Source organism: Morus notabilis, unplaced genomic scaffold (genome assembly GCF_000414095.1).
Source record: "Morus notabilis unplaced genomic scaffold, ASM41409v2 Scaffold2966, whole genome shotgun sequence".
Lineage (NCBI taxonomy): Eukaryota > Viridiplantae > Streptophyta > Magnoliopsida > Rosales > Moraceae > Morus > Morus notabilis.
Genome location: NW_010365013.1, coordinates 13,953 through 26,608, shown reverse-complemented (window position 1 = coordinate 26,608; position 12,656 = coordinate 13,953). Strand labels below are relative to the sequence as shown.

At 38.0% G+C, this 12,656-nt stretch overlaps 1 protein-coding gene across 1 annotated transcript; it reads left to right on the top strand.

Annotated features, from left to right (window-relative positions):
- The first annotated feature begins 2,062 nt into the window (after positions 1-2,062).
- On the top strand, positions 2,063-12,362 carry LOC21386177 (transcription initiation factor TFIID subunit 12b). Its single transcript, XM_010107205.2, has 9 exons — positions 2,063-2,855; positions 3,224-3,436; positions 3,945-4,544; positions 4,665-4,739; positions 5,521-5,599; positions 6,062-6,120; positions 6,364-6,399; positions 6,492-6,739; positions 11,991-12,362. The coding sequence occupies exons 1-8, from the start codon at positions 2,178-2,180 to the stop codon at positions 6,675-6,677; spliced, it is 1,926 nt and encodes a 641-aa protein (XP_010105507.1). The 5' UTR covers positions 2,063-2,177; the 3' UTR covers positions 6,678-6,739; positions 11,991-12,362.
- The last annotated feature ends 294 nt before the right edge of the window (positions 12,363-12,656 follow it).

The window sequence follows — 12,656 nt, the reverse complement described above, 5'->3', positions numbered from 1 at the left end:
AACCTTTCCCCCCGGGGGTGTTTTTTTTTTTTCTTTTTTTTTTTTTTTTTTTTTTTTTTTTTTTTTTTTTTTTTTTTTCGGTTGAAGTGTAACGGTAATATTATCATTGATGCCGTCTAAACTTTAAAATCATTAAGTTCATTATTAATTTATCTCTTAAATTTTAAAAATTTTCATTGTACTCTTTAAGTTTTGAATTGTTTCTATTTAACCCATTGTACTGTAATTTTAATTAAAAACATATAAAAAAAGAGAATAATGTAATTAAGTGGTCTTTTTATTTAAATTTTTATTAAAAAGAAATAAATAAAAATCAAATGATCACATTTAACGTTATTTGTTTTTGTTTAACTTTAAGAGAAATTATAATAAAAAGAATTAAAGTAAGAATAATTTAAAATTCATAAGATAAAATGAGAGTTTTTAAAATTTAAAAAATAAATTAAAAATAACTTAAAAGTTCAAGACACCATAAAAATAGTCCTTATTTAAAAGTAAAAGTCTTTCTTATAATGGTCGTCGTAAAAAATAAATAAAGAACGAAGAAAGTCTCCGAAAGACAGACATTTGTGCTTCCCTTGGTGATGGTGATTGGGGACCGGGTTCTGTACTTTGTTTGGCCACCGGGTTCTGTACTTTGTGTGGCAACACCCGACAGGCATTAAATTTGGGGTTTAAGATAAAAATTGCTGGTATGTCGACTAGAAAGGGGAAAAGAATCCTTAGGGCAAATGTTTGAAAATTTTAGGTTACGTTTAGTATAATGGTTTCAATTAAAGTGATTTTAGTTTTAAAACTAGAATTATGATTTATAGTTTGAGTTTAGGGTCTAAATTATAATTTTAGAATCAGAATTAGAGATTTAAACCATTCAAAATTAAAAGGGAGGTGGTTTTATTTTTTAGAGTAGTTCTGATTAAAACATCACATCAGAATTCAAATATTAAATTAGAACCGGCCAAACTAAACACTTAGGCTTCGTTCACTTCGCGGATTCGAGTTGAGATGTGACATTTTGTGAAAACTTTTCACTATAGCAGAAAAAATTAAATGTGATATTTTTTGAGAGTTTTTTACTGTAAAAATTTAAAACTGAAAACTCGAATCAGTGAAATGAACGATGCCTAATTTTCAATAACTATTTTTATAAAAAATAAAGATTTAAACTAGAATTCTGATTCCGGTTCTAGAACACTCATACCAAATGTAATCTCAACCTTCCGAGATTTGATATATCTTGTCTTGTGTATGCTAAGTAAGCAGGTTCAATCTAGTTGGTGGTGCTCATATCAAATGTAATGTTAGGGTTTAACGTTTAGTCCGTAAATGTACTTATCAAAACAATAATAATTGTGAGATAATATACTATATACCCTTAAAAAAATATGATGTATAATAACACAATAAAATGAACTGGGAGTTAGAGTTGCTTTGAAACCATTTCCTTCATGCAAAAAATATATATAAAAAAACACAAAAACAAACAAAAGAAATTTGGGGACCATTTGCAGCTTTGTGTGTGTATTTCCCTCCCCCCTCCCCCCCCTTTTTTAAGGACATAACCTTCAAAAATTCCAAAACACACTTTTAACTGGCAGAGGATTAAAAAAAAAAAAAAAAAAAAAAAACTTGCTGAGGGTAATACTTCTAAATTTAGCACGTGATGATTGGTTGAAGTTGAACGACGGACAAGTGGTGGAGTTGAGCATATGTTGGGTAGCAAGGGAACACACACTAGACTTGCCTCCAAACCTTAAAACCCATTAATAATGACTCTTTTTCTAATATTATTTTATCTCTCTTTTAGTGAAGAAACCTCATGAATCTCATGGTTTTCTGATCCTTAAATCAAACCAATAAGCTAATCAGACACCGCCAGTTTACACTCTCCTACAGATGAGCGGTCCAGATCTTCTACAATATGATTCGTTGACTCAGCAGTCTTCCATCGTTCTGTAATCAAGTGGGCCCACCCTTTCTGGGCCGTGCTGACGTGGACGGCCCAGATTTGACCTCCTCCTTTCCTTCCTTTTTCTCCCTTCCTCCTCTGTTACTCCTCTCACATTCTCTCTCTCTCTTTCTGAATTCAGAAAACCCAATTTCCGAATTCCGCTATGAATTAACCTCATCAGCTCAAATTCACCAGAAAAATAAAAACCCAGATTTCCAATTCAAGCATGGCGGAAAACGCAGTGTCGTCCCCGAAACCCCTCCAGACCCCGAACCCCAACGGAGACCCAAATACAAATACGACAACGGCGACGCCATCAACGACAGCCAATGTGACGAACAACGCCATGAATTTGCAGAACTCCTCGATGAACCCGCAAATCCCTTCCCCTTCGGCCCTCTCCCAATCCCCTCAAATCTCGTCCCCTCCTCTTCCGCAGCAAATTCCGCCGGCCGTCGGATTAGATTACCAACAGTCGAAGCAATCTCAGCCGTTGGTCCAGCAAACATCGCAGAATGTGAACCTCTCGATGTCCAATTACCAGCTCCAGCAGTGCCTCCAGAGGTCTCCGTCGATGTCGAGAATGAACCAAATTCAGCAGCAGCAGCAGCCGCAGAGTCCGCAGCATATGGGGGTCAATGTGATGAGGCAACAGGCGGGCTTGTACGGCCAGATGAATTTCGGTGGGTCCCCTGTGATTCAGCAGCAGAGTAATCAGCAGCCACAGCAGCCGCAGCAGCAGCAGAATCAGCAGCAGCAGCAACAGCAGAATAATCAAATCAGCGCCGCCGCTGCCGCCGCGAATTTGTCGCGGTCGGCTTTGATCGGCCAGAGTGGCCACTTGCCCGTGTTGTCCAGCGCCGCGGCCGTGCAGTTCAATTTGCAGAACCAGCTTCTCACCTCGGTATCAATCGTTCGTGTTTGTTTTCTTAGGAGAGAACTTCTGTTTTTGGAAATACTGCCATTTTTTTTTTTTTTTGGAAATCATGGTAGAATGGTACGAAAATAATATCCTAATTTTTGTAGACTTCGACAATATGTGAAAACTGGATGGGTTTTAAAATAGTAACGTAGTCATAGAAAAACAAAATCCATGTAGAAATTAGCTTTCTAAATAAGTGTGATTTGGGATTTTGTGCTACTTTTTGATGTTAATAAATAAGTGGCTGAGTGAGTTATTGAGTAAATATTTAGGTGGTGCGCTAGCCTTACAGTTTAAGGTTTGTGTTTTCTAAATTAAGATTTAGTAACGAAAGGGAATTTTGTATGCAGCCAAGGCACAAAGCTGCATTAGTACAAGGGTCCCAGTTCCATCCAGGTAATTCCGCTGGGCAAACCTTGCAAGGAATGCAAGCAATGGGGATGTTGGGATTGAGCTCACAAATAAGGTCTAATGGGGCTCTCGCCTCTTACGCTCAGCAGCGAATAAATCAGGGCCAGCTGAGGCAGCAATTATCACAACAAAACGCGCTTAACTCTTCACAGGTATACGATAGCTTTGCGCTTTACCATGTTGCTTTGGTGATTCCAAAATCTTTCTATTATATCGTCTTTTGCCGATTATATTAATGTTTTGTCTTGTTTCACACTTCATGTTAATCTTTAGATCCTTATGTGTAAGAAATATAGTCCGTTATGAAGTACAAACCACCTACATTAATTGATTGGTAATGTTATGTTCTGCATTTTAACTTATTTGACTGATCCCATGGGTTCCTTTTTGATCCACAATGAGATGATGCTCATACATGTCAAAAATGTATTCTGTTGGATCTTCCATTAGTACTCTGACCTTGTTTACCTAATACATTAACCCCGTTTTTTCTAAGCTTCATTGTCTGTCTATAGTATCATTGTTTTGCTCCTCCAGACAGAGATCTATTTATATCGTTTGTCGATCTTAGAAGCATTATAATGCTTGGTTCTCCAGGATTGGCGTATCTAATATCCATTATTGATTATTGCTTATCCACTCTAATTTCACAATGCTCAGGTTCAAAGCTTACCAAGGACGTCATCACTTGCATATTTGAACCCTCAGCTATCTGGGTTGTCTCAGAATGGACAGCCAGCTATGATGCAGAACTCATTGTCACAGCAGTGGTTGAAGCAAATGCCATCAATATCTGGCCCTGGCTCACCTTCATTCCGTCTGCAACAGCAGAGGCAGCAACAGGTTCTCTTGCAGCAGCAATTGGCCTCATCGTCTCAGTTGCACCAAAGTTCCATAGCCCTAAACCCGCAACAGTTATCGCAGATTGCACAGCAGCAGCAGTCACCAATGGGGCATCCGCAGTTGCATCAGCAACAGCAGCAACCGCAACAACTGTCACAGCAACAGTTACAGCAACAGCCACAGCAACTACAGCAGCTGCAACAGCAACAATCACAACAACAACCTCCCATGCATATGCAACAGCAGCATTCCCCTAGGGTTCATGGGCCCTCAGGCCAAAAGTCTCTTAGTTTAACAGGATCACAACCCGATGCTACTGCATCCGGAACAACTACACCAGGGGGGAGTTCAAGCCAAGGAACAGAAGCGACTAATCAGCTTCTTGGAAAGAGAAAGATACAAGATTTAGTCTCACAGGTATCTCGTGAATTTTCACTCCACTATTGCTTTGTTATTGATTTCCAATTATATCGAGCTGTTATTTGCTAAATTTCCTGTTCAGATAATTATTCACTGTCATATCCTTTGCATGTCCAGGTGGATTCACAGGGAAAATTGGATCCTGAAGTTGAAGACCTCCTTTTGGAGATTGCTGATGATTTCATTGACTCTGTGAGATTTGTTATCCCAACTTTCTTTCCATACATACTTTTCCCTGGATATTTGTTTGTGTGTGTGTATGTTTGTTTGAGACAGACAGATCTGGAGGTTGAATCCTGTGTCTCTTGATTATCTCTTTAATGCTTTATGTCTGTTTCTTTTTTTTTTCTTTCTCCAAAATTTTGTTAAGTGTTGATTTCTCTAGTAACATAACTTTAGAAGGAAAGTATGGGAAGCTTTTGCAGGGATCTTGTGGAAGAATTCAATAGATATGTATATTATATACTCGTGGTAGACAGTCTGGCATGTATCAGAATCATGATATTCCTTGATATGGTATTTTGTGCTTAGTCTGGAGATATGGTATTTTGTGCTTAGTCTGGAGATTTGTGGCTCTGTAGTTCTGTAAGCTTTTGGAAATTGAAACTATACTTCGCTCTAGATCTTTTTGGAACATTATATGATATTTTCTGGTTTCCAACTGTATTCACTTTCCCCTCATGTTGTGTTGGCATTATGCACAAATTGATATAGAAAACAAACACATATGGTTAGATTCAGTGGCATTATTGTAAGAAAGAGCCACATTTTTACAGTTGGATCGTTGGAATTTCAACTCTGAAGAAATACCCATCAGATAGCTGACCCATAAACCCATGGACATGGTGTCGTGTGCTTTATAGCTTATTATAATATAGTCCACTTTTTGTCGAAAGCCCATGTTTTATGTTCCTTTTTTTTTGGCAGAGATTTTCAAGGTTTTCTGATAAGTACATATCCCATCTATTTGCAGGTGACAGCATTTGCGTGTAGCTTGGCAAAGCATAGAAAATCTTCAACTCTAGAGTCAAAGGATTTATTGCTACACTTAGGTCCGTACTTTTGCCTTGTTGGAATGTTTGGGATGCGTGTTACTTACCATGTCTGGAGTAATTAGTTCCTCCCTGAACTACTTGTGCAACCTTGCTTCTGAACTTTATCTAGGGGAAATGAGACAAATACCCTTAGAGGGCATGAGTCTGGATTTTTATTAATATCTTTTTTAGTCAAGTAACTATATTAGTCAAAAGGGTTTTAATTAAGAGTAAGGGTAAAAATCCAGACCCATGTACTCGGGTAAGTTCAACAATTTTCTCCTTTAATTGTCCATGACATGACTTTTGGTAGAGTTTTAGTGTTTTCTAGTCTCAAATACGTGGTACACACACACACACACACACACACACATGCGGGGCTTCCTTTGGGTTTAGAGATTAAAGTTATAAGATTTCTAGCGGAACAGTGAACTCATTTTTCTTGAAGCAGTCAGAGCTTACTAAAGTAATGTTTTGCAGAAAAGAACTGGCAGTTGACTATTCCAGGATTTGAAGAGCAGAAGCACCAAAACAAACTTGTAGGTGTTGATGCTTTCCATAAAATTGTGTGAAGCATGTTTGATTTATCCTTTTTCATTCCTTTTTCTTCTTTTGGCCAATTCTCCAGAGCTAATGTTCATTATCACATTGGGCTCAGCTAATGTTCATTATCACATTGGGCTCTAGAAGCACTTTGTGAATATCTTAAATCCTGACTAGCTTTCAAATACTATCGACTTCCTTGAATGACTTATGTGAATATCTTGATTCTAAACATGCAGTTGTCAAGTGATGTCCACAAGAAACGTTTAGACTTGGTAAGTGAGAATTTTCTACGTGTTTTTTGTTTATTATACACTTCCTTTGGAATAAAAGTATGTTCTAAACTAATTGCTATTTCCATGATCAGGTAAGAACGCTAATGGAATCCTCACAGTCCGAAGCAAATACAGCTAATCGTAAAGAGATGATTAGTAGACAAGGGCTTGGCAACCCAGTTGGGACCAACCACGTGATAAGGCCTTCCCTGAGTTCAGAGCAGTTGATTTCACAGTCAACTGGTTCTCAAATGCTGCAACAAATGACACGGTTTTAATCAGCTAGTTTGTATTTCATTTGGTCTTCTTGCTGATTGAATATAATGCCTGGACCTCCTTGGTGAGCATCCTTATTTCTCAAGTTCCATTTCTATTCTCTCCTTAGATAATTGCATACATGTGGAAAAACCTGAGAAAATTGTATTGAATTTATGTGATTTACAAGAGTCTCTGATGGACTATATATACACGGATTTCAGAGAGAAAAGAATGGCAACTATCTAAAAAAGGAAACTCTATAATCAGGGATTCCTGATTTTCTGTCTTTCGAATCCCTAAACTTTAGGAAAAAATATTCACATGATTCCTAGTGCTAACAGACCGCTAATCAAGGAGAGGAAAAAACTGTATCTTTCCACACTCCCCCTCAAGCTGGTGAATAGGTATCACCCATTCCCAGCTTGGTAATAATTTCTTGGAACGTGGTACTATTGAGTCCCTTTGTAAGAACATCTGCTAGTTGACCGCCCGTAGGAACGTACGCTCTTTAGCTTCTCCTTGATAAAATGCATGTCTATCTCAATATGTTTAGTTTGGTCGTGTTGCATTGGATTATGTGCAATGCTAATTGCTGATTTATTGTTGCAATAGAGTCTCATACTTCATTTAATCTTCAAGTCTTTCAATATAATCTCCAGCCATAAAAACTCGGCCTCTGCACTTGATCGAGCTATAACATTTTGCTTCTTACTCCGCCATGTCACTAAATTGCCTCCAAGGAATGTACAATAACCTGAAGTAGACCTTTGATCCATTAGGGACCCTGCGTAATCTGTATCCGTGTAGGCTTCAAGAATAAGCTCGGAGTTTCTCTTAAACATTATCCTCTCCCTAGGATTAGCTTTCAGGTAATGAAGCACATGGTAGGCAGCTTGAAGATAAATCTCATTGGGATTATGCGTGATTTGGCTGATGATGCTTACAGAGTATGCTATGTCCGGCCGGGTGTGGGCAAGATAGATAAGTTTTCCAACTAATCTTTGATACATTTCCCTGTCTACTGCTTGATCTTCAATAGCCTCTCCAAGTCTATGGTTCGGCTCTATAGGTATTGCAGTTGGTTTGCTTGCGAGCATTCCAGTTTCCTTGAGGAGATCTATGACATACTTTTGCTGCGAAATGAAAATACCCTGTTTGGAATGAGCAACCTCAATCCCAAGAAAATATTTCAACCTCTCCAAATCCTTGATCTCGAATTCTTTGATCAAACATTGTTTCAAGATTCCTTCTCATCATTCCCAGTCACAATAATGTCGTCCACATAAACGATTAAGGCTGTGACTCCCCCTGAAGCCGAGTGCTTGATGTAAAGGGTGTGATCTCCCTGACTTTGCTTGTATCCTGTAGCCAACATCACCTTGGTAAACCTCCCAAACCAGGTACAGGGTGACTGTTTCAAACTGTACAAGGCCTTCCTCAACTTGCATACCTTATTTCCTTCAACTCCTCCAAACCCGGATGGAATGCTCATATAGATTTCTTCTTTTAAGTCCCCATGAAGAAAGGCGTTCTTCACATCATACTGTTGTAAATCCCAATTAAAATTGGCAGCTAATGACAACAACATTCTTACGGTGTTTATTTTTGCAACCGGTGCAAAAGTCTCTTGATAGTCAACTCCATACGTCTGAGTGTACCCTTTGGCAACTAGCCTCGTTTTGTAGTGCTCCAATGATCCATCAGCCTTAAACTTAAAGGAAAAAACCCATTTGCACCCTATTGTCTTCTTTCCTTTTGGTAGATCAACTAGCTCCCATGTCCCATTTTTCTCCAATGCATCCATCTCAACTCTCATAGCTTTCCTGTATTCTTCCTTAGATAACGCCTCAGATAAAGTATTTGGAATAGCAATTTCATTTAGACTCGTGAGAAAGCTCCTATGGGATGGTGAGAACTTCTTGAAGGATACATAATGAGATAGAGGGTATAGTGGTCTTGTGGTACACTCTCGAGTTCCTTTTCTCACAGCTATGAGGTTCAAGGAGTTGATGTTCTATGTGTAGAGGTGGAGTAGGTTCAGATACCGTTACCTCATTCTCAATAGTCGGGTTGGAGATTTGGACTTGTGCCGGAGCAAAAGCTGGACCTTGTTTCCTTGAGTACATCCTCCTTTTCCTGAATCGTATATAATCAAGAGTCCTATTATCCTGTACAGGAGACACAGGAGGCACAGTTTATGGGTTTTGATCGGACATGGGTGGTCCAGATTCGGTTTGAGAGTTTGACACAAGAGGTTGAGACAGAGAATGGGACGAAGATGGTAGATCAAGTAGGAAAAAATCCTTATCTTCCATGATAGATGACTCCCCCTGAAGATAAGGTTTAGTGAAATACGGTTTCCCTTCTGCAAATGTGACATCAGCTGAGACATAGAGTTTCTTGGTGGGAGGATGAAAACATTTGTAACCCTTTTGTGTGGACGAATATCCTACAAAGACACATTTAATGGCTCTAGGATCTAATTTACCCCGGGTGTTGTGATGAACATGAACAAATGAAGTGTACCCAAATATCCTAGGTGTAAGATTGTTTGTAGCACTGATGTCGGGATAGAATTGAGAAAGAACTTCCATTGGACTTTTTGACCTAAAACCCTTGAAGGAATTTTGTTTATGATATATGCAGAAGTAAGAACTGCTTCCCCCAATAGTGTTTTGGTACATTTTGATGAAATAAGAGTGCTCGAGTAGTGTTTAGGAGATGACTGTTTTTTCTTTCAGCTACCCAATTTTGTTGTGGGGTTGTGATGCAAGCTGACTCATGAATAATTCCCTCCTTTTGGAAAAATGGAGACACGTGATTGAAGTAGTCCTTTGCATTGTCACACCTAAACTTTTTTATTTTAGTACCAAGCTGATTTTGAATAATCATATGAAAACTGGGAAAGACATTACTCACATCTGATTTGTTTTTTAGCAAAAAAATCCAGGTTACTCTAATGCAATCATCAATAAAGGATACAAATCATCGCGAACTAGAAATATTTGGGATTGGAGAGGGTCCCCATATATCACTGTGAATTAAATAGAAATGAGAAGAACATCTTTTATTGCCAATGGGAAAAGATACACGAGTGTGTTTTGCATACTCACAAATATCACAGTGAAATGTTTCTAATCCCTTAAACAAGGAAGGAAACATGATTTTTAAAACTGCAAAAGAAGGACGTCCGAGGCGAAAGTGATGCAACCATATGACATCCTTTTTAGAAGAAGAGAAAAACGAAGAGGATAAATTCGTCCTGATCATACTTGGAAAGTTTGGTGTCTTAAGGTAATAAAGTCCATCCTTTTCCTTAGCAAGTCCAATCCTCCTCCCCGAACCCTAGTCTTGAAATTCACAATAAGAGGGATAAACGTAACATGGCAATATAAGTCTTTTGTAAGCTTTTGAATGGACACAAGGTTGGTGGATAATTTAAGAACATGTAGAATATGGACATTCCCTACTCCGGCTACTATGGTTGTGGTTCCATCAGCAACAGTGATTTTTCTGTTACTTGGACATGGGGTGTAGGTGCTGAATTGATTTGAGGCATATGTCATGTGATTTGTGGCTCCTGAGTCTATAATCCATGAATTTCCAAACAATTGATTAGAAACATTTAGTCGAGGAGAGAATGAATGCTTACCCGAGAAAGCTAAAGAACACTCGTTGGAGGAAGGTTTCTCAAGAGTTCCCAGCAGGTTCCTCAACTTCTCTATTTCTTCACTGTTGAACCCTTCATGTTCTTGTGCCTAATCCTGATTCACTTGTGAGGTCATATGAGCCTAACCTTGTTGTCGTTGCTGCTGCTTTCCTTTATTTACCCACTCACGGCTGGCTGTTGAGGGTTTCCCATGCAATTTCCAGCAGCGATCTCTTGTATGCCTCTTCTTTTTACAGTAGGTGCACCAGAGATCATTTTGATTCGCTCCCTTTGACATTTCTACCTTTTCATGCTCAAATTTTGGTGGCTACTCCAAGATGAGACCCTGTTGTTTGTTACTAGAAGTTGCGAGTGCAGAGCCATCAACCAGTTGAGATTCAAGCATAACTTCTCTTTGACTCTCTTTAGCCCGAATCAACGAAATTGTCTCATTAAGAGACGGTACCTCAACCTTGCCTAGAATCTGAATTCTCACTTGATCGAATTCAGAATTTAGACCTATAAGAAAATCATAAACTCAATCTCTTTCTATGAATATTTTAATTGCTCCTGCACATTCATTGCATTTCAAATCAATCACCCTATAATAATCCAGTTCTTACCACTGGTTTTGTAGGAAATTAGCATATTCAGTCACAATTTTACTCTCTTGTTTTGTGGCTGCCGTCTTGGTCTTGATTTCGTATATCAGCGCTGCATCATGGACTTTATAATAGGTTTGATTCAGTGCATCCCAAATTACCTTTGCGGTTGGTAGGGACATACATGTGTCATTGATTTCAAATGACACAATCATGACATGATCATGGAATCCTCTCCGTCCCATGCTTCAAAATCGGCCTCACCTTTCTTCGGTCCAGTCCTTAATAAATGACTTAAGTTTCTTTCCCTTTTAGAAAGGTCTGAACCAATTGAGACCATTTTAAGTAGTTTCTGCCGTTGAGTCGATATGCCACTTGAATATTCTGTAAATCACCTGTGCAGCGCTGAACCTGTTCTTCCTCTTGTTGTTGGGATGGTTGAACTGAAAGAGTTGAAGAGGTTGTTTCTGACATCTTTTAACAATTGATTATGAAGGATCAAGAGAGAAAAGGAAAAAATTGGTTGAGAAAAAGAAAAAACTGGTTAAGCAGTTTTTCAAGAAAGGAGACTGCAATGAAGGCAGGTCAGGAAAAAATGGCTATGAATGCCGAAAAGAAACAGACTTTAATCTCAGAAAAAACCGAGCCCTATCGCTCTGATACCATGTGGAAAAACGTGAGAAAATTGTATTGAATTTTTGTGATTTACAAGAGTCTCTGGACTATATATACACGGATTTTAAAGAGAAGAATGGCAACTATTCAAAAAAGGAAACTCTATACTCAGGAATTCCTGATTTTCTGTCATCTGAATCCCTAAACTTTAGAAAACAAATATTCACACGATTCCTAGTGCTAACAGACCGCTAATCAAGGAGACGACAAACTGCATCTTTCCACAATACCAATATGTGATATAAATTATACACAAGGCTTGTATATAGATGACACTAATCTAATGGCACTCAGATTCATTTCATTGTGTTAAACTTAAGGGAACTTTTTCTGGACAATGAAGATTATTTAACTGGAAGAACTCATAATAGTTACTCCGTTAACCTTTTCTGTTCTTTGTATGGCAGGTTCTTTTGTCCAAGAAGAAAAAACCTATATTAGATTGATGAAAGCACAAAGCTGTAATTACTAATTTTTATCCTTTTTGAGTGTTTAAGATTTAAGACATGGAATTGCCAGGCAAATAGCAGTTGCCCACCTTCAAAAGCCTTTTTTAATATTGTATGATCAGTTGGTTGGGCGCAAAGTGCCATTTGATGGGCTCATGTCTCCTGCAGTAGAGCTTATGTTGGGTGGGCTTTGTAATCTAATTTATTTGTTGGGTTAATGATATGAAGTATTAGTGTTCACTTTAAAGACAATTTCATTTTATTATAAGATTGATTATCATGTGTATTATAACACACAACTTCGAAAAAAGAATGATTAGAAATTTGAAAAGGTCGACAATATTTGTGTACCACGCAAATATGATCATTATCATAAACATTGCAGCTTTATGATAATGTTCATCATCATAATCAACGAATCAACATATCAGTTACTCTATAGTTTCGTTCATTTCACCAATTCGAGTTTTTAATTTTAGGTTTTTACAGTTAAAAACTATCAGAAAATGTCATATTTTAGTTCGAATTAAAAATTTAAATCTGCGAAGTAAACGATGTCTGATAATTAACAACGGAAGCATAAAAGATATGACCAAGAGCATAATCCCCAATAGACTTGAACTA